The following is a 22,782-nucleotide window of genomic DNA, read 5'->3' as shown; positions in this document are numbered from 1 at the left end:
TTACAAATGCGACATTTCAACAGTATAACGCAAGATTTCATATTGCTCGTGAAAACATGAAATTCGTATATTAATCTTATATAGAGACTTTGAAGTGGCCATCAAGATCAGCTGAATTGTCACCCATCGAACATGACTGGGATATGGCAGGTCGAAACCTAAATCGATTGCCACATCCTCCAGCAAACTTAGAAGACCTGTGGCATGCAATAAGAAAAATCTGGATGAGTATTCCACAATACGATATAGACCAGGGGTCACCAATTAGCGGATCGCGGTCCGCATCCGGACCGTGAGCTACTTTTGTGCGGACCGTCATTAAATTCAGAATATAGCGTTTGGCAATTTTGAAAATGTTGGGCCATGAAATTTTATACATATTATGTTTGACTCAACTTATGTAAGCGAAGCCGCTTTATCAAGAATGAACTTTATTAAAAATCGGTACAGATCTCAGCTAACAGATGAATATCTCAACTCTCAACACTTATAATTTAATTTTGTAAAGAATGACAAATTTTCTGATTCGTTTTTTTTTTTGTGGATTCCTGTTCAAAAATGCACCCATAAACAAATCAGAAGGGACCCGGGATGCCGGGCAAAACAATCTTTATATACAAATTCAAAATTACCTTTTAGCCCCGAAAATTGTATTTAAAAAAAAAGGTCTCGTCATTTTTTTTTCAAAAGTTGATGGTTTTCGAGTTATAAGCGATATAAAATCTAAAAAATGTGAAAATACCTATGCATTTTCGAGGTTTGAAAAGTCATATGTAAATGATTAGTTTTCAGGTTGACAATTGCCTAAATTGAAGTCTATAAATTCAATTTCAAGATTCTAACGAGTAATCGGGACTTACTTCAATATAGACCGTTGTTTTTTAATTGTTAATTATGCGAGTCCACTCGACTTTCAAGTCGCCGCACATCGCAATTTATGGTGCGTCTCTGTCGCACGTATTATAGTTACATATACGTACTTATGCAAAAAATGTCCAACAAATACTCCAATGTGCAACAATGTGCTAATTAAATACTCCAATAAAAACAAATGGTCGAAATTGAAATAAACCCCGATAACTCATCAGAATCTTGAAATTGAATTTTTAAACTTCAATTTAGGCACTTAACAACCGCAAAAATAATAATGTATACATGAATTTTCAAGCTTCGAAAATGCTTATTTTCGCATTTTTCATTTTATAAATCGCTTAAAACTTGAAATCTATCAACTTTTGAGAGAAATGACAGAAAATCTTTTTTGTTTACGATGACCCTAAAATGCTAAAAACATATTTTCGGAAGCAAAAAAGGTGATGTATTGGATATATTAGAAAAGTGTTAAAAACAATTTCTGTCTAAAAATTTCGCCTTGCATCCTTCTGATTTGTTTACCGAATTGGAACAACCAGACAGGTAGTGGTAACTCCGGACCCCGGAAGTGTCATAGGTTTTCGAAACGGACCCTCAGGAAATATAATTGGTGACCCCTGATATAGACTATAGACTAGTATAGACCAATTAATTTGTTCAATGCCTCATAGAGTAACTGAGTGTATAGAAAATCAAGAAGGAGCCACTCATTACTAATGTTTTGACGAAGATTACGTTGCGTAATTTGTTTATAATGTTATCAAATAATAAGAATAATATAATGTATACTTCTATAGATAAATATTGAAAAAATATTTTTCCTTCTAGGTGTTACATTTTTTTGGCCATCAGTACTATTGATATGTTGTAAATTATAAATATATATATTAATATTGCAGGTACCTAGCCATTATGCTCCCAATTATCCCATTGGCCATCCACGCCGTGCCAGTGAAAGAGGTTCAGGTTATGGCACATTGCCTATGACTGGAGCTCATCAGCCACAAGTAGGCATGGTACATCCTATGACACAACAGCAACAGATAGTACAACCTCAAACTCCGCCCCCACCTCCTCCCCCTGTTTCTGGAGGATATATGCAAGAGCAGCATTTGAGTATGCCACGTAAGTAATGAGAAGATAAATTTAAATAAACACTCTGCCTTTAAAACAATATATTTATGATGTTCTTGAACTCTCTAAGTGGAGCATAGAGCTTCAGTGCAACCGCGCCATCGAGTTCTATTTTGCGCTAAGGCCTTCACCTCATTCCAAGACTTTCCTTGACTTCTTATCTCGTCCATGATGGATCTTCTCCATAACCTCTTTTTCCTTGGGGATTCCACTCTAGGGCAGTCTTTGCAATACTGGAACTCTCTTTTCGGAATGTGTGACCGATCCAACTCCACTTTCTGGACTTTATTTCATTTTCTACCCTCTTTTGTTGGGTCAGTTTTAGTAGATCTTCGTTTCTAATGATGTTTAGCCAGAAAATACAGACAATTCTTCGTAGACATTTGTTAACAAAGACCTGCAATTTGTCTGTAAGGGTTTTTGTCACTTTCCAGATTTCACATCCATAGAGTAGAACAAACATGACATTTGAGTCCAATATTCGAATCTTTGTCCTTGTAGTATATTCGCCAGACCTCCAAACAGGGCTGAGCATGCTGAATGCTTGTTGAATTTTTTGTATCCTCATACGAATATCGTCTTCTGTACCTCCGCTTTCTGTTATGACACTTCCAAGATACGTAAAGTTTTCCACATTTTCAATCTACATGTTCTCGATAGTAAATAGCGTGTTGTTCCTTGCATTTATTCTCATGGATTTGTTTCTGGTTTTACTAATATTGATTTTCAAACCTATTTTATTGGCTTCACATAGTTCATTGGCTTTTATTGCCTAATTTGTTGACTAATTGAAACCAGTGTTTTCAATTGGTCGATCACATCTTGGAACCTTTGTCCTAACAGGCAGATATCGTCGGCGTATTCTAGATCACTTAAGCGTGTGGTTAACGTCCATTGTATCCCTTTTGTGTCGGAGTCTAGTTTGGAGAGAAAGATATGTTAAAAAGAAACTGAGAAAGCACACATCCCTGTCTGACTCCAGTCTTCTTCTTATGGTGCCTATCCGTTACGGATGTTGGACACTAACATGGCTATTCTGACTTTGTTGACTGCTGCCCTGAAAAGTCCGGTAGTGGTTAAGTTAAACCATTTTCGCAGGTTATGCAGCCAGGATATTCTTCTTCGTCCTGGACCTCTTTTCCCATGCACTTTACCTTGAAGTATGGTCCGAAGTAGGTCATATCGTTGTTCATTGCGCATTATATGGCCCAGGTATTCCAGTTTGCGACGTTTTATGGTTACGACTAGTTCGCGCTCTTTATCCATTCTATGTAGAACTTCTTCGTTGGTAACTCTGTCTATCCAGGAAATCCTGAACATGCGTCTATAGCACCACATCTCAAATGCTTCGAGTCTCTTCAGTGATGCTTCAGTTAAGGTCAATGACTCCACGCCATATAAAAGAACGGAGATTACGTAGCATTTTGGTAAACGAACTTTTATTTCCAATTTTATATCGTGGCTGTTAAAGATTTTTTTCATTTTGACCAAAGCTGATCTTGCCTTCTCGATCATTATCTTAATTTCCGTCGATTGGTCCCACTGTTCATTTAAGTTTGCACCCAAATAACAAAAGTTGGTGATTTGTGTTATAGGTTGTTGGTTAACTAGTAATTGACCAGGTGGTATCCTATTTTTGCTTATAACCATGTATTTGGTTTTTCTGATTTTAAAATCAAGCCCAAACCTGCTACTTACTTCTGCCACCCTGGAGACAAGTGTCTGCAGACCTTCAAGACTGTCTGCAAAAATTACAGTATCATTAGCGTATCTTATGTTGTTCGATCGTTCTCCGTTTATAAGTATTCCCTCGTATATGTCCGTTAGCGCTAGGTTCATAATGTGCTCTGAATATGTATTGAACAATAATGGAGACAATATACATCCTGTCACACACCTCTTTTTATCTTTATGTCGTCTGTTAACTGATCCCCTACTCTAACAGCTGCAGTTTGTTCGTAATAGATATTGTTTATTATACGGCGATCTCTGCTGTCCAGACCAATTGAATTTAATATTTTCATCAGTTTGTCATGTTTTATTCTATCGAACGCTTTCTGGTAATCAACAAAGCACACATATATATCACAATTCACGTCTCTATATCTTTGAAAGAGAACTTGTATTGCAAAAAGTGCCTCTCGAGTACCCAATGCATCCCTGAAGCCGAATTGTGTGTTTGTCATGTGTTCTTCACATTTTTTATATATTCTTTTATGTATAATTTTTTAAAAAGTTTTCAGATGGCTCATAAGGCTTATTATTCGATAATCTTCACATTTTTTGGCATTGGGTTTTTTAGGGATTGTTATAAAAGTTGATCTTACCCACTGGTGGGGTATTTTTCCACTTTGGTATATATTGTTGAAGATCAAGGTAAGTCTTTTTACTTCGTCTTTATCCATAATTTTCAAAAATTCTGAGTAGAACTCGTCTGGTCCTGCGGCTTTTCCCTCCTTAATGTTGTTTATAGCAGCTTCTACTTCCGCTTCGAGAATAGGTGGTCCGGTATCGTCATTTTTATTTTGTGTGATGGTGACATTTCTATCGTCTTCAAATGTTGTTGTCACATAGTTCATCCATGTTGTTTTTGTTTCTTCAATATAAACTATTGGATTTCCTTGAGCGTCTGTTAAGTGTCCCGGCCTTTTTGATTTATAGATGCCTGCTGCTTCTTTGATCTTTTTGTGGAGGCTGAAGGAATCGTGTTTACGTTCCAATTTCTCGATTTCTTCACACTGTCCTTCCAGATTTCTGTTTTTAGCTTCTCTGACAGCTGTTTTTTATCTCTTTGTCTAGAAACTGATATGCAGCGTAGTCTTTCCGCTTGGATTCTCTTTTTCTGTCCATCATCTGTTATATATCGTCGGTCATCCATGGTTTTTTCTTTTCTGTCTTTTTCGGTCGCAGGTATTGGTCTAATATTCCCTTCCCCATGTTTTCTAAGTGGTTTATTTCTGTGTCAACATCATTAACTACTTTTGACTTACCTAGGACTTTCCTTAAATCGTAATAGAAAGCCTGTATTACTTCGTCTAATTTGTCTGCTGTGGGTGGACTCCAGTAAGTACGTCAAATTCGTCACTGTTGAGCCCATTGTGTGTCACGCTGCATGCAGCCTCAGTGTACAGTGACTTTATAATGGAAATTATTTTATGAGGAATGTTTCTTAGCTCTAAAATTTTCCATATACCAGCATGAGATTGCTGTCAAAGGCACGTTCGAAATCAACAAAAACCATTATAGGAGTGTGTTCCATTCAACCGATTGTTCGATTATTACCCTCACAGAATTAATGTGGTCTATGTGTTCCCTAGAGGTGTGGGTCGGCGGGGATTGGGCCGTACCGGGCTCTTGGGACGCCTTCCGGTCCTGAGAAGAAGCACGGGAATTAGTTCTGGTGTCTACCATTATTTCTACTGGTTTTCTCGTGTGTAAAGATATTTTTCTTGCGCAAGAATGGTTAAGGGGGCAGTGCGTGGTGCTTTGCTCACTTAAGGGGGGCGGCAAAATAGAAAATACCACTAGTCCCAGTATATGAGAGGTTCAAGTGTTTAGTCTACGTCTGTAGAAGTGTCACTCTAACCTCGAGAGAAAATAAGAAATAAGATAATATATGTAGGTTTTCTTTAAAGACAATCGTAATAAAAGTCCGTTTGACGTTTAACAGTTTTAATTAATAAAATAGATGACTAAATTATTGATACTATTAAATTGACGAAATGTAAAAGTGTTGTGTAATTGCGACTAAAATCTTACGTGTTCTTGTTCTTACAAAAAAGAAATGTATTTATAGATAATTTGCGTCTAATCAATATAATACCCGTCTTAATTCGTCTTTTTTAATCAACCCTAAGAGCACGTCTGTAGTCGCTGTGATGTTATAATCGACTGAATGTATTCGTTCTCTTTCCCTACGCTAAAACAAACCCTCTTAGGCTAATCTCCTTTTTCCTGTGAAACAACCCAATTAAAAGTGGTTCAAAGCATATACCGACATCTTCCAATAACCCAAAACTACAAAAATTAGTCAAGCTAGCTACTTCGCTACTTGTTGATCTTTAACGATCGAAAATAAACACAACGATTAGATACGCCCACACAGCTGCCCTAAGGGACGGCCGTTCGTTTCGTATTTCTACTAATAATCAAGGAAAAATGATATACAGGGAAATTTAAAATATAAGGTAAACTATTTACAATCCTACATTCGGCCATCCTGTTCGAATTCGACCCGAATTCCGCTTAGTTACCTATCCGCGACTTCAAGTACTCTGCACACGTTGAAGTGCTTTGAAGTCCACCATGGTATCCAGATTTCTTTACCTCGTAACTGTCATTTGGATTCACTTGTACTACCACGTACGGTCCTAAATATTTCTTCTGCAGTTTGAGTCCTCCACCAAACTGTGTTCTCTTGATTGCCACTAAGTTCTCCTTTTTGTACATTCTCGGCCTTTTTCTTCGTAGATCATATCTGCGTCTATTTTCCTCTTGAATTTTGACTAACTGATGTCGACTCTCGTTTCTCAGCATCTCTCTATCTTCATCAAATTGTTTAATTATCTCCTGTTCTATGATCTCCTTCATCCTCAGATCTTTGTTCTTCATCTTCGTTCCGAACAGTACTTCAAACGGCGTCGACTTTATGCTTCTTTGTTCACAATAGTCTTCGAATTCCTTCGCCATAAATACGGTACCTCTGTCAGATATTATACGGAGCGGATTTCCGAAATCCTTTTGATGTCTCTTCACGCATTCTATAACTTCTTTTTTGCTTCCAAGTATACATTTAACGCAAAAATCTTGTGTTTTTGTTACAGCAAAATGTCCTACCTCGTGTAAGTTTCTAATTACTTCTGTTTGCATTCTTTTCGGAATGACTAACACTTCCTTGCCGTCCTCGTATTTAACCAGAATATTGTTTTTTATAAAGAAGTCCTCGTACAGTTTAATCTTCTCTTTAAAGTCATTGAAATTTTTGGCACCATAAAGTATTACTTTATTAGCCGGGTCTTCCATAATTCCCTCAATTATATATTGCATTATGACTTCATTTTCGATGTTTCCTCCGCTACCGATTTCTTTTAGACATCGTTTAGCAAAAATTAGCATTTGCAAATCATTCCATCCCATCAGATTGGAAATTTATTCAAAATCAGCGATCTTGCTTATACTGTCCTCTACGTTTCTAAAAGTTAAGGCAAATGAATCATTCAGTCTGCCTGTCGTTATTTTGTTTGATTTTGATCTATTCCTCGTAAATAAATCCGTCGTTCTTTTATCTTCCCTATTGTCATCATGATTACTATCGTCGTCGGTAACGTCTTTACCTTCTTATTCGTCTTCGTGATAAGCGTCTTTATCACTATTAACGTCGTTATCCTCATTATCGCCATCGTCGACGGTAACGTCTTTACCTTTTTCTTCGTCTTCGTGATAAGCGTCTTTATCACTATTAACGTCGGCGTCGTTATCCTCATTATTGCCATCGTCTTCGGTAACGTCTTTACCGTTTTCCTTGTGATAAACGTCTTTATCACCGTCATCGTCGCTAGCGTCTTCGTCTTCATCGTCAGTCTCGTCTTCAAGATTGAAGTCGTTTAAAAATGAACAAATACGTTCAATCACATCGTCCTCTGAACCAATGTAGTTCAGAACCAAAACATGGCAAACTCCTACTAAGTCCGGCATACTTAGTTTATTTTTCACGTCTTCTATTTTTGTGGAATATTCCTCGGATTCTTTATCCCACGAAAATTTTGTGAAATTCCGCAAGTTCTTCCTTGTTTGTCGCGGCAACCCTTTATCACCGTATGCAACAACATGCAAGGCCTTAACAGCACTTAATGCCGAATTTCTAAGATTTAAACTAATTTTTGGAAAATCGTTAAGAGTTTGTTTAGACTGCATTTTAAAAAGGTATATAATAACAATAAAAAATAAAAAAAAAACAAAATAAAAAGATAAATTATCTTTTAACTAAAAAGTTAGATTATTTTTTCCCGTGTGCAAATTGTATTATTGTGAACTGTAGAATTGTAGTCGCTTTTACTCCAAAATTCTCAATATTTACTACAAATAGTAACAAAGTTATGATTTATTAAAATAAATGAACAAAAAAAACAATGAAAAACAAAAAAAAGTTAATCGTTAACTAATTTATGATAGTTCTTTCTCAACATTCACTGTTTATCGTCAAAGTTCCAGTTCACAGCTCCTCGAAAAAATAATCTTTGGTCAGATTTCTAATTTCCAGACACAAGACCAAAGTGTCTTGACTACTTTTAAAATATTGGAACAAACACACCTGATTTCTCCTTGGTAATACTGCTTGCTATGATTGCGTCTCGTCGTCGTCGTCGTCGTCACTGCCCAAACAGCCGTCGTATTTGCCTAACAGCGTCGTCTACACTGTACTAGCCTGCTACTCCACCAACACAACAATTCACCAACAGTTTCCCAATTTGTGAAAGTCACCAATAGTTTAAAAATCCGAAAATCACCAACAGTTTCCACGTTTCCCGAACAGTCATAAACAGTTTCCAAAAATTACGTCACATCACTTGAGCCGATTTTTTAAAATTACACGTCACTTTACGATATTTCGCGAACTTTATAACGAAATTGTCTTTCTTAGATCCGCGATTGAACCCCCAAGATGTAGGTTTTCTTTAAAGACAATCGTAATAAAAGTCCGTTTGATGTTTAACAGTTGTAATTAATAAAATAGATGACTAAATTATTGATACTATTAAATTGACGAAATGTAAAAGTGTTGTGTAATTGCGACTAAAATCTTACGTGTTCTTGTTCTTACAAAAAAGAAATGTATTTATAGATAATTTGCGTCTAATCAATATAATACCCGTCTTAATTCATCTTTTTACGTCTTATTAACCCTAAGAGCACGTCTGTAGTCGCTGTGATGTTATAATCGACTGAATGTATTCGTTCTCTTTCCCTACGCTAAAACAAACCCTCTTGGGTTAATCTCCTTTTTCCTGTGAAACAACCGAATTAAAATTGGTTCAAAGCATATACCGACATCTTCCAATAACCCAAAACTACAAAAATTAGTCAAGCTAGCTACTTCGCTACTTGTTGATCTTTAACGATCGAAAATAAACACAACGATTAGATACCCACACACAGCTGCCCTGAGGGACGGCCGTTCGTTTCGTATTTCTACTAATAATCAAGGAAAAATGATATACAGGGAAATTTAAAATATAAGGTAAACTATTTACAATCCTACATATATGCAACTATAAACTGGCATAGAAAGGTACAGCAAGTGCGTAACCTTCGAGGAGGAGTTCCACAGGGCTACTCGAAAAGAATAGAAATAGAAAAAAGATATCAAACAAGAGAATAACACAGAATAATATTCCTCTAGTGTTCTTAATTTACGGAAGACACGTAGAGTTATATGAAAAGTATGCACACAAATGGCTAAGTGTTTCTTTAACTTACGGAAAGAAACCTTAGAAAGATAGAAAATATAATCAGCATAAAATTTCTAAGTGTTTACAGAAGCAAACGACTTAGAGAAAAATGCAACAATGAAATGGCAACATTTTAAGTTTTTCCTTGACTTACGGAAGGAACCGACTTAGCACAAAATAAAACATATATCAAATAATATGATAAAGTAAATGGGAAAATACTTCGGATGCCTGACCCACGAAAGGAATTCCACTAGAAGAGTATTTTCAAACAATACAATTGAGTCCCTGAATCTTTACCCGTGCGTTATCATTTAAAGCATTAAGTGACTTGCTGTTGCGTTTAGTAAATTTGAATTTCCGACTTATCATCGACTTATTTCGTATGCTTTAAATGATGTCGCACGGGTAAAGATTCATGGACTCAACTGTAAGTACAGAATACAATAAAATGGCAAGTAAATATGTGTTTTCTCAGCGCTTGGTCTGCAAGCAGAGATACCGCTAGAATAACACAGAAAAAATATAGCAAAATATCCATATCAAATTTTGTTTCTAGACATATACAATAAGCAAGAAATAAAAAGCAGATTCCAGGTGAATGTAATACTACACCGGACCAAAGAGTCTTCGAATACGAGAGTAAGGCCCGGCGCAAATTGAACCTAAGCCACACACAACCTACGCCGGCGGGACGGGTGACCCGTGCATTTATTTTTCTAGCGTGCCGCATATTGAACACAAGCCAACCCAACAGTTGGCTATCGACGTGGCGAATAGAAACGGGCAAAATCAGTGCGGACATGTAACGGTTACTTTTGATACCGGTTCTCAGTGGTACTGAGTACAAATACTGATTACAAAATACTGATGTATCTGATCCTTGTACTGAATTGAGTAGGCAACTTAAAATTGGTATTTCCTTACTTGTAACTAGTAACGTTTTAAAAATATCTTACACGTCTCTAGTAGTCGTAGCGGTATGACTTTCGAAAACATCGAATTTGATCATAAGCGGGTGCATAAAAAGATATCTTACACTGAGTATTTTATTCCTGCACATAATACCTACATATTTAAAATAACCTCTCCCCTACTGCTCAGTCATAAGGCTTTAGTCACACGGGCGATTTTTTACGGCGCCGTAAGAGCCGTAAAAATAAGCGCGAAAATGGGTCCCACGCTGAGAATAGTAGATGGCCAAACTGAGCTGTAATATATCGCGCAGCAACATCGAACCGGCCCATCTTTATCGTCGTGCCACAAACGAAGGGACGAATTCATTTTATTGGTCGTGGTCGTTCATAATCCCTCCGTTACTGATCGGGCATAAAAAATAACACTATCTGTAATAAACAAAAATGTAATATGCCGGTAAGTTGAATTTGAGGGTAATGCGATATTTTTATCGATCACGGTTTTAAAACATGAATATTTTCTAATAATGTGTTTTTGTAAAGGCATAACTTCGATTATTAATTTCGTATAGCCGCTTATTTAGTCTACCAAAAGTTATCAGAATTTAGTGACTAATACAACGCAGTTTGCACTCGGGGTGTCGACTATGCTAATATTTTTATTTATCATAATAAATTGTACTTAGGTACCATCCGTATTCATTTCAGATACGTCCACCTCGCAAACAAAAACAAGTAAAAATAAACATCTGGCGGTGAGTCACGCGTCCCACGGCCCAAGAAAACTGTACGCCGATGACAAACGTTCCCAAGCTAGACCTGCGAACGAATGAACTGATAGTAGGATGCGCAGTTCGCCGTCACAGGTTGTGTCTGGCTTAGGTTCAATTTGGGCCGGGCCTAAGTCTCGGACTGGCGATCGATAGAAAATGCATTATATTTTATGTCAAATTTTCCTTTGTTTTAAGGATTATGACGTAGGAGAGTGGATTTTCCCGAGTGATCGGACCAATAGAGTTTTGAACATTCGTGAGAGATGCTCTCAGCGCGCTGATTGGTCAAAGACTGGACAGCGTCTGAGGACATATTATGCAGGAGGATTCTGGTCTAAAACCTGCATGATTAAAAAATTTTTATTTATGACGGTAAGCAAGGTTATTCCTCTCCAATTTTAGCACAGTGTGAGATTGCCCTTTTTTGAAGCTTAATAATGTTACCTTTTTTCTAGCCTGCTGTAATGCCGTTTGTTTCTCACACCTCTCGGATTATGGGGAGCAAAAGTTCAGCGGTTAGATGCGGGTCAGTTTTAACTAATTCGACAGCAATGTTATCCATTCCCGAAGACCTGTTATTTCTCAGGGATTTGATAGCTGTTATCTCCGTTTTGGAGGGGGACTCGCAAGATATCTGCAAGTCTATATTCTGCGGGTTTTCGACAATTTTATCTGCGTTATCCCTGGGCGTGCCTAGCATCTCCTGAAAGTGCTCTTTACATATCTCTAATTGGTCAACTGTTCTAGTAAGTAATTCACCTGTCTTGGATCTTACAATGTTCGAACGGTTGGGTCCATTTTTTGTTAATCGTCTAGTAATTTGGTATAGCTCTCTAGTCCTGTTGTGTTGTGCAGTTGTTTCTGCTTGTTTTGCCAGTTCTTCAGCCCACCTTCTTTTGTCTCTTCTTGCTTCCTTCTAAGTGCTTTATTTGGTGTTTCATATTCTTGTTATCGTTTCGCTCTTCCTTTTACAGTTGTTGCTTGCAAGATATCTTTTTTTCGTTGTGTTCTTTCCTCGATAAAATTTCAAGTTTCATCTGATATCTATTCCTTTCTATCTTTGTTTAAAACAATGCTTTAATCTTATTTTTGTGATTACAAATTTTTATCTCTTTTATAATTTTTTCTATATCATTACTTTCTCACAAATTATTATCGGAAATCACTTTTTTCTTTTTTTACCAAACCAGACTATCAGCCAAAATTATTACAATTAATTAAAAGCATATTTTGGCAAATTAGTCCATTCGCTCACTGTAAATTATTGCAAAACCACCGAATTTTAAAGAACCGCCTGGATTGACATGAAATTTGACATATATATATAGCTAACGTGTCAAAGAAAAAAGTGATATTATGCCAATGTGTGCTTTTGCTATTTTCGGAGGTGAAAAACATAGTTGAAAATAAGTCCAAAAGTGGATAAAAGTCAATACTTTTGAAAATAGTTTTTTAAAAATAATCAGTACTTCTTAAGGACTTCAGAACGCAAAAAATATACAGGGTGTTGTATTTGAAATAAGAAGTTCCTTAGATTTCCAGGAAAAAGGGTAGATCTGATAAGAATTAAAATATGTACCACTATAATATCGGCTGCATTAGAAGACGCTTAACCTCCAAAATCTATAAAAATCGTGCAAGCCGTTTCCGAGATAATTAAGGGGTTCCATACATAAAACTCACTATGTATACCAGTCAAAAGTAACCGTTCTTTGACCTTCTAAAGCAATTTTTGCCACATGGCCAGATTTTGACTCAAAAGCACACTTTTTTCTTTGACACACTTCGAGAACGGATCACTTTTGTTAGTTTTTCCTCATCGTGAAACACCCATACAGCGGATTGGCGTTTATTTTCAGGTTCATCATCATCATCCAACCAATTCACGTCCACTGCTGGACATAGGTCTCCCCCAATTGTTTCCACACTTCACGGTTTTGTGCTGATTTTTGCCAGTTTTTACTAATCCGCCTGATATCATCTGTCCATCGTGTAGGCGGCCTTCCTCTACTTCGTTTATCTTCTCTTGGTCTCCACTCCATCAGCTTTCGTGCCCATCTTGAATCATTCAGCCTGGCGACGTGTCCTGCCCAGTTCCATTTGAGCCTGGTGATACGTTCTACAACATCTGCGATACCGGTTGTTTGTCTGAGATCTTCATTTCTTATTTTATCCCGTAGAGTTACGCCCAGCATGGATCTTTCCATGCGCCTTTGAGCAACCCGCATTTTCGACGCTGTTGCCTTGGTTAGAGTCAGTGTCTCTGCTCCATATGTCATTACCGGTAGCACACATTGGTCAAACACTTGTCTTTTTAAACCGATCGGTATACTGCTCCTAAATATGTCTCTCAGAGCTCCGTAGGCTGCCCAAGCAAGAGTTAATCTTCTTTTTATTTCGCATGTTTGGTTATCTCTGCCAATTCTAATTTCATGACCCAAGTAAATGTACTTTTCCACTAGTTCTACTTCTTGTTCGCGTATAATCAGCTGCCCGCTAGGAATCAGATTAGTCATAAATTTAGTTTTAGAAAAGTTCATTTTCAGGCCTATTTTCCAGCAGATAGCGTCTAACTCATTTAGCATTTTCTTTACTTCTCCTAGGTCATCAGTTATAAGGACTATGTCATCTGCAAAACGAAGATGATTTAACTTTTCTCCATCTATTTTGATCCCTTTATTGTCCCAGTTGAGCATCTTAAAGGCATATTCCAGAACAGTTATGAATAGTTTTGGCGAGACTGTGTCGCCTTGTCTTACGCCGCGTTCTATGCTTACTTGTTTGGTTTTATCATCTAACTTAACACTCATTGTTGCCTCTTTATAAATATTATAGATGAGTGTACTGTAACGGTAGTCAATGCGGCATTCATTTAGAGCTTCTAAAATACTATCCAGCTCTATCGTGTCAAAGGCTTTATGAAAATCCACGAATGCTAGGACAAGGGGTTTATTATATTCTATTGACGTCTCAATTAGTAACTTGACTGCCTGCAGATGGTCGTTTGTCCCAAAGTTTGATCGAAATCCAGCTTGTTCTTTTGGCTGGTAAAAATCTAGCTTCTTTTCTACTCTTGATGTCACTACTTTTGTAAAGAGTTTGTATAAGTGGTTTAGCAGGCTAATGGGTCTATAATGTTCTAAGTCTGTCTTATCTCCCTTCTTATGCAAAAGTATTGTTACTGCGTTTTTCCATTTTTCAGGTATCGACTTTTGATGAAGGCATAAGTTGAACAGATTTTTTATTTTACCTATAAGAATGTGGCCTCCGTTTTTAATGGCCTCTATTACGACTCCATCTTCACCTGGTGCTTTTCCATTTTTCATTTTTCTCAGTGCTTGATGGATTTCGCTAGTGGTTATCTCTGGTAGTATTTCGGAGCCTTGGTTTATTATTTTCTTTGAAACCGCTTCCCTCAGATTATTTTGATTCAGCCTTTGGCTCCTATATAGTTCCAAATAAAATTCTTCTACGATATTTAGTAAATCTTCTCTGTTTGATGTTATTTCGCTGTTTTTATTTTTCAATTTATGTATTTCGCATTTTCCGTTGGTCAATTTCCTTCGTAAAACTTTCAAACTTTTATTTTCTTCTATGGTTTTCTGGATGCTTTGAGTTTTATACTTCCTTAGATCTTTTCTGATTTCCTTTGACACTTTCTTGTTGATAAAATTGGAAAGAAATCCTTTGTAAAAGGTATAAACATTTTTTTATTAAAAATCCCTTAAAAGGGCTACATCACAACAAAACGTTTTCGATTTTTATAAAAAATCGTCATCAGTGTTCGATCTAAAAATAAGTATAACCGATTTAATGAATATAAAGTTATTATTTAAATTTTGACAAAGGTTAGAGCAAGTTGGTTATACTTACAAACTGGATGCTAGCTGAGCCACAAAAGAAAAATATTTGGGTAAAAACCCTTTACATAAAATATAGATGCCTTAAAAGTGCATACTTCAGTAAAAAGGCCTGTGATGGTCACATGGCAAACAGGATAATGCCCTAAGGTAAGGTATACAGGTTTCCCAACACGTGGGATCCAAATTGAGTTGATCACATTTCAATGACTTAATGGCAACTGAATGCAAAATGAGTGATGTTTCTGAAAGGTGTCAAAAGACAGATGGACAACGTGACGTGGAATTTACCCTGTATTCCAACAGCCAACTAATTGTTAGTAAAATATTTAATGAAAATTTACCTAGTAATAACAAACATCAACAAAGTTGTGGCTATAATTACATTTAAGTAAGTACTTTGAATATGTAAGATGAACGTGAAGTATGAAATGATTTTTATAATGAGAAATAGCCAGAATCTATGCAGCCATCTATACATGTTCCTATTCAAATTGAAGTAAGTCCAACTGTGCTGTTGAAAATTTGATTTACTATGAATTAAAAGGAGTGTTTGGTTTAATTGTACCAATGGCAGAGTAAATTAGAGAGTCTATAGTACAAGGAAGTCTGATATTAAAGTAGTGTTGAAATTAAGATAAGTTGTATGAGTCACAGGAGGAAACTGATATGATATAATGATATGTGAATTAATTGGTTAAGGTACCTGAGTGTTGATATTGGAAGTGAAGAAGAATATCAAATGAACTAATAACCTGGCAAAAGTATGAGGTCCTTTTATGTAACATAGCATCTAGAACTAAACATGTTTATGAAATAGGGATTTTTTCTATTTTTTATTTTTTATACCAAGTTATCGAGTTGAATTGAAAAGGTTTAAAACAGGATGGATGTATGTAGGTGTATTGGAAAACAAGCAATATGTGTAAAATTAGAAGGTAGTGAATAATTTGTGATTTGATATCAGAATTGTTTACTGTAATGAGGTGTGATGAAAAAGGCTGGGCGCCCCAGAAACCAGACCCCACATCCCATGGATAAGAGAGTGGAAGAATTAGTATAAAAACCTTTTATAAATATTTTTCTGAAGTTTAGTTGGACCTATAACGAAAACCTGATCAAATGGCAATAGGTTTTGACCTGATCAGGTTTTCGTTATAGGTCCAACTAAACTTCAGAAAAATATTTATTAAAAGGTTTTTATACTAATTCTTCCACTCTCTTATCCATGGGATGTGGGGTCTGGTTTCTGGGGCGCCCAGCCTTTTTCATCACATCTCATTACAGTAAACAATTCTGATATCAAATCACAAATTATTCACTACCTTCTAATTTTACACATATTGCTTGTTTTCCAATACACCTACATACATCCATCCTGTTTTAAACCTTTTCAATTCAACTCGATAACTTGGTATAAAAAATAAAAAATAGAAAAAATCCCTATTTCATAAACATGTTTAGTCCTAGATGCTATGTTACATAAAAGGACCTCATACTTTTGCCAGGTTATTAGTTCATTTGATATTCTTCTTCACTTCCAATATCAACACTCAGGTACCTTAACCAATTAATTCACATATCATTATATCATATCAGTTTCCTCCTGTGACTCATACAACTTATCTTAATTTCAACACTACTTTAATATCAGACTTCCTTTTACTATAGACTCTCTAATTTACTCTGCCATTGGTACAATTAAACCAAACACTCCTTTTAATTCATAGTAAATCAAATTTTCAACAGCACAGTTGGACTTACTTCAATTTGAATAGGAACATGTATAGATGGCTGCATAGATTCTGGCTATTTCTCATTATAAAAATCATTTCATACTTCACGTTCATCTTACATATTCAAAGTACTTACTTAAATGTAATTATAGCCACAACTTTGTTGATGTTTGTTATTACTAGGTAAATTTTCATTAAATATTTTACTAACAATTAGTTGGCTGTCGGAATACAGGGTAAATTCCACGTCACGTTGTCCATCTGTCTTTTGACACCTTTCAGAAACATCACTCATTTTGCATTCAGTTGCCATTAAGTCATTGAAATGTGATCAACTCAATTTGGATCCCACGTGTTGGGAAACCTGTATACCTTACCTTAGGGCATTATCCTGTTTGCCATGTGACCATCACAGGCCTTTTTACTGAAGTATGCACTTTTAAGGCATCTATATTTTATGTAAAGGGTTTTTACCCAAATATTTTTCTTTTGTGGCTCAGCTAGCATCCAGTTTGTAAGTATAACCAACTTGCTCTAACCTTTGTCAAAATTTAAATAATAACTTTATATTCATTAAATCGGTTATACTTATTTTTAGATCGAACACTGATGATGATTTTTTATAAAAATCGAAAACGTTTTGTTGTGATGTAGCCCTTTTAAGGGATTTTTAATAAAAAAAATTTTATACCTTTTACAAAGGATTTCTTTCCAATTTTGTGATTGATGGTATACAGCCAACTACAGGAAAACCTTTTTCTTTTCCTTGTGGATTTTCTTGTTGATGTCTCTTAACGCACTTTTTTCAGTATTTTCGCTTCCTCTCATTTTACTTCGCGTTTTGATTAGTTCTCTAGTTTCTGGGCTTATTTTTTCATCTCTCTTCTTTTTTGGGCAGTTTTTTCGTTGACTTTCTTCAATGGTTCTAATTATGTTTTCATTTAAGTTATTTATACTTTCATCTGAAGTTGTATTTCTTTCCAAAGCAGCGTTTATATGGTGTTGGTATTTATCAATATTTAATGGGGGAGTCCAGGCTTGCAAGGTTTTCTTTTTTATCAAACGATTTCGTTCTTTTTTGAGGTCTATTTTTATTGTGGCTCTTACCATTCGATGGTCACTTCCTGTAGTAAATTTATTTAGGACGCTCACGTCTGTGATAATCTGTTTTTTGTCGCTGATAATGTAATCTATTTCATTTCTTGTTTTACCATCAGGACTTTCCCACGTCCACCTTCTATGTAGTTTTTTAACGAAAAAACTGTTCATTTGGAACAAGTTATTCTGTAGCAAAAAGCCTAAAAGTGTTTCTCCCCGCTCATTTCTACCTAGAGTTCCAAAATTTCCTAGTGATGTCTCTGCTTCGTCTTCTTTAAGGCCTAATTTTGCATTAAAATCCCCACACAGGATTGTAAAGTGGGTGGGTGTGTCTTTTAGAGCTACAGATATATCATCATAAAAGTCTTCAACTTCTTCGTCTGGATGTTGTGTTGTTGGAGCGTATACCTGGATAATTTTCAGTTTATACCTGTTGTTGAGCTTTAGGGTTACATAGGCAACTCTTGTAGACACACTTTTTATATCAACTACGTTTTTCTTATGTTTTTTATGGATGAAGAAACCGACCCCTCCAACTGATTCGGTTTCGGAGCCAATGCTATAGAAGAGGTGTCCTGATTTCAGCGTCTTTAAGTTTTCACCACGGTGTCGTATTTCGCAGACTCCTATTACGTCCCATTTAATTTCTTTGATTGCATCTTCCATTTCGAAGAATTTTTCTTCTGACAATAGAGTTCTGGCATTATAGGTGGCAACGTAGAATGAAAAGGGTTTTCGTATTTCTCGTTTCGTCAGTTTTTTGCCCCCCCCCCCCCAGAATCCTTGGGACAGACTGATAAATCAGTGTGAGACTCTGGATTTATCCTACTCACCTGGGGTCTTTCCGTCTTTGTTTTAAAATCTGACATTTCGATTTATTTGAGGGGATGTTGGCAACATAAAACACCACGCTTGCCGAACGGGTTGGTGAGTCGCAGTATAGAAGCCAATCAAACTGCTGCAGTGTTGCCTCCTACTATCCAATATTAGGCCGGTCCTGGATAAATTTCCATACGCCCCAACATGGTACTGGAAATGCTGCTTACCATTTTCAGGAATATTTATCGACCTTCCGGTCTAGATCCGTAATGTTCTGCGTTAACAGGGGCACCTCGTGTAGGATGTGGCTCTTCACCACGCATTACGGTCTTCACTAGAGAGAGGCTAAGGCTCCACTTGGAAGAGCTATATTCGCTTCATCTAGCCCTGTGAGCTTGTGAGGACCAGTGTTCAGTCAAACCGATACAAAGGTACTACCTCTCCAAGCTCACTAACCCCCTGGGTTAGTGAGGATTTTCAGGTTAGTAGGAGTAAATCCGAGATTCATCGCCATTAACAATACTATAAACGTTTTGACAAATTTCCCGGGAAATCAGTAAAAAATGAAAATCCCGATTCCCAGGAATTCTTAAAAATTTCCCGGGATATTTTTTAATATTATTTTTTAAATTATAAACGGATATATTACTAACTCGAGTGTCATGATAAAGTTTGGACGAGAATTGTGCAAGCTTCATCGACAGTGTTTCAATCACGCTATTCATCTTGAGGTTTTAGATGTTTTATTTAAAAAAAATTATGGTGATCGTTATTACAGTGACTGTGACTCTCCCTCAAAAATAAAGATGAAACCGAAGAATGTTGTAATCATTCAGAAGTTGAAACAGTGAGGGTGAGATCTGATATATTTGATGCATTGAAACGGGTGCGTAGAATTAATTACATTTAAAAACTCGCCAATAAGCAACACAATTCTTCAAAATTAACACTATCAAATCGTATACACCGTATACAGCGTATTAACCAACGCAGACAAACTGATGTGATTACAGTGATACGATATGTTCTAAATAAGTACTTTGCTGAAAACAGACATTTGCCACTATCTAATAAAAGAATAAATCAATTAGTCAGTGATTTAATTAAAATTTTGTTTTCAAAGTGATACGGATTCATCAGTTTCATCGGATACCAATACTGATGATTTGAAAAAAACAGTTATCGTCTGCAATTGAGTCTGCCATAGCTGTGCGTACTCAAAAGAATTCAAATGATGATGATCTTGATCTTAAACAGGTCATTAAACAAGAGCTCGCGCTGTATGACAATTCAAATCAGCTGACCGGACATTAAAAAATTACTTACTTAGCTAAAAAGCATCAGACTTTCAACAGAAAGCAAATGTGCGTTTTCAACTTCAGCAAATTTCTGTACAAAAAAAGAGCCACCGGAAAGATCAAATACTGAACCATTTTATGTTTTCTTAAAACATTTCAATAATAAAAACAAGGAAAATTCAGATAAAACGCAAAATAATTTTCCTATTTTTAAAATTGCTTTTAAAATTTTGAATTATCTTTTAATCTTTGAATTAATTTAAATCTTTAAATTTTTCTAAAAACTTTTAAAATCAAATTTGTATGTTTTTATATTACTTAATTGCATTTAATTTTGATTAAGAATTTAAAAAACAATTTCTTCTTTTTATTTTAAATTTCCCGATACCTGGGAATTGGAAAATGGAGCTCTAACGCGAACCGCTTTTTGCTCTTCTGTGGGCAAATGGGGGATCCAAATTTTTAACACAAGTTAAAGATAGAGTAGGATCTATTGGATCGAGATCTGTGAAGTGCCCAAAGATGCCGCTATCTCCTGGTATGTTACACCGCGGCGGTCATTAGCAGACGAACCGCATCAATGTTTTGCTGTGTGACTGCTTTTTTGGGTGTACTTGGCCTGGAATCGTCGCTGAGACTGGAGCGACCACGTTGAAATTCGCAGTACCAGCGGGAAATAGTTGACTGGTGTAATGTTTCGTTCCCAAACATAGAAACCACTTCAGCGAGACATTACTTTTGGGATAATCCTCTCAGAAAATTGTAAAAAATTATTGCTAGAAAATGTTCTCGCCTCAGATCCATTTTTCGACCGACTTGTTAATTTCAATAATTCACTGTATCTTACACGACTTGTATCGCAATGAAACTCTGGATTTATGTCAACAAAAGATTGAGGTTACATTTGTGTCGGAAGGTTTTATTGGTGGCGCCCTCTAAGCTGCTATATGCAAAAGTAAAAAGACAGACCTCGTCTTGGCTACATTTAAAAAGTTTCAAAACATGTTGTACATAGGAATATATGTTTATTTTATTTCAAATTATATTATCAAATTGTAGCTCCTCCGTCCCCGCTAATCAACACCCAAGAAATGGTGCTGTCTTCGAACCAACAGCACCCAATGATGATGGGCGGACACCATGTTCCCGTTCCACAAGGTAGTCTGGGTATGCACACGTTGTCCCACGCACAAGGGCATCGTATCTCCCAACAGTTAGCACAGAACTTCGGGCGACAGAACAGCGGCGCACAATCACCTCCACTGCCGCCCCCACCACCACCAGAAGATGAGCACGAATCGTTCGGAAGACCACGCACTTCTGGCGTGATGCCGATCGTACCTGATGAAGAGGATTTACCTGGATGGGTACCGAAGAATTATATTGAGAAAGGTAAACTTATATTAGTTGAATTCAAATCAAAGTTTGTCACAATTAATTTCTTATCATTGGAAAGCTTTCACTCTTAGAGAGATGAAAACAGCTTGTTTCATTCAAAAAGGATCTAAATGTTTATACGCAAAAGTATTAGGAAATTTAATTTTTTACAGCTGTAAATCCAGTCCCAGTGAATGTAATGCCAATCCAATCCCAGTGAATGTGTAGATCTGCTTCCACATTGTCCAGGAAGCGTTTTTTTATTCCGCGTTATTCTTGTAGCACAGGTTTTTCAAACATCGATTTCCTGACCGAGTCTTCAGGCAGAAACATATTTTTAATCGTTTTCGTTTTGATTCAATTCGAGTCTCTTGCCATCCTCTGACACCTGATGTTTCGGAATATATCCCTTTTCAAATAGGCTTCGCAAAAAGACTGAATTGAACCATAACGAAACGAAGAAGAACTGCAGATATTAAAATATTTGCAGCAGAGTGTGGTTAGACTGTCCTCTAACGGGGAATGACGAAATGAGTGAAAATAATTTCGACCACGAGTCCAGCATTCTGTTAACCGAGGTACAGTAGTACCAAGCGGCGCCGCTAGGAGAACACTTCAATAATGCGTCGCAGATTACTTTAATGAAACGTTGTTATTTTGTACTCTATAACCGAGTAAGGTATGACAAAAATGAAAATAATCGTTTTCGTTTTGATTTAATTCGAGTCTCTTGCCAACCTCTGACACCTGATGTTTCGGAATCTATCCCTTTTCAAAGAGGCTTCGCAAGAAGACTGAATTGAACCATAACGAAACAAAGAAGAACTGCAGATATTAAAATATTTGCAGCAGAGTGTGGTTAGACTGTCCTCCTAACGGGGAATGACGAAATGAGTGAAAATAATTTCGACCACGAGTCCAGCATTCTGTTAACCGAGGTACAGTAGTACCAAGCGGCGCTGCTAGGAGAACACTCCAATAATGCGTCGCAGATTACTTTAATGAAACGTGGTCATTTTGTACTCTATAACCGAGTAAAGTATGACAAAAAAGAAAATACATAATCGTTTTCGTTTTGATTCAATTCTAGTCTCTTGCCATCCTCTGACACCTGATTTTTCGGAATCTATCCCTTTTCAAAGAGGCCTCGCAAGAAGACTGAATTGAACCAATGCCTGACGCGATGCAACGCGACGCAATGCAGCCCGATGTGACGAATATACGAATATCTGGCATGCAGTTTTACATGCAAGTGGTTATATTTACGTCGGGCTGCATCGGGTAGGATGGCATAGCAGTGCGCACGGTAAATATAATCACTTACATGTAAAACTGTTAATTATTTATATGGGAAATAAGCCACAATTAAAATGAAAAAAATAATTTTATTAACGTTTCGACGCCCAAATCGGGTGCCGTTGTCAAAATACAAAATATTACTAAAATAAA

At 36.5% G+C, this 22,782-nt stretch overlaps 1 protein-coding gene across 1 annotated transcript in view; it reads left to right on the top strand.

Annotated features, from left to right (window-relative positions):
• Nucleotides 1–22,782, top strand: part of LOC114332686 (abl interactor 2) — a 55,485-nt gene that overhangs the window by 17,826 nt on the left and 14,877 nt on the right. The window contains exons 5-6 of the mRNA XM_028282513.2: nt 1,773–1,998; nt 21,016–21,348. Of these exons, the coding sequence (XP_028138314.1) occupies nt 1,773–1,998; nt 21,016–21,348 (559 nt within the window). The remainder of the gene's footprint in view (nt 1–1,772; nt 1,999–21,015; nt 21,349–22,782) is intronic.

The sequence above is a fragment of the Diabrotica virgifera genome, chromosome 1 (genome assembly GCF_917563875.1).
Source record: "Diabrotica virgifera virgifera chromosome 1, PGI_DIABVI_V3a".
Taxonomy (NCBI): domain Eukaryota; kingdom Metazoa; phylum Arthropoda; class Insecta; order Coleoptera; family Chrysomelidae; genus Diabrotica; species Diabrotica virgifera.
The sequence above is the reverse complement of the archived record's forward strand: the minus strand, read 5'-3'. Positions and strand labels throughout refer to the sequence as shown.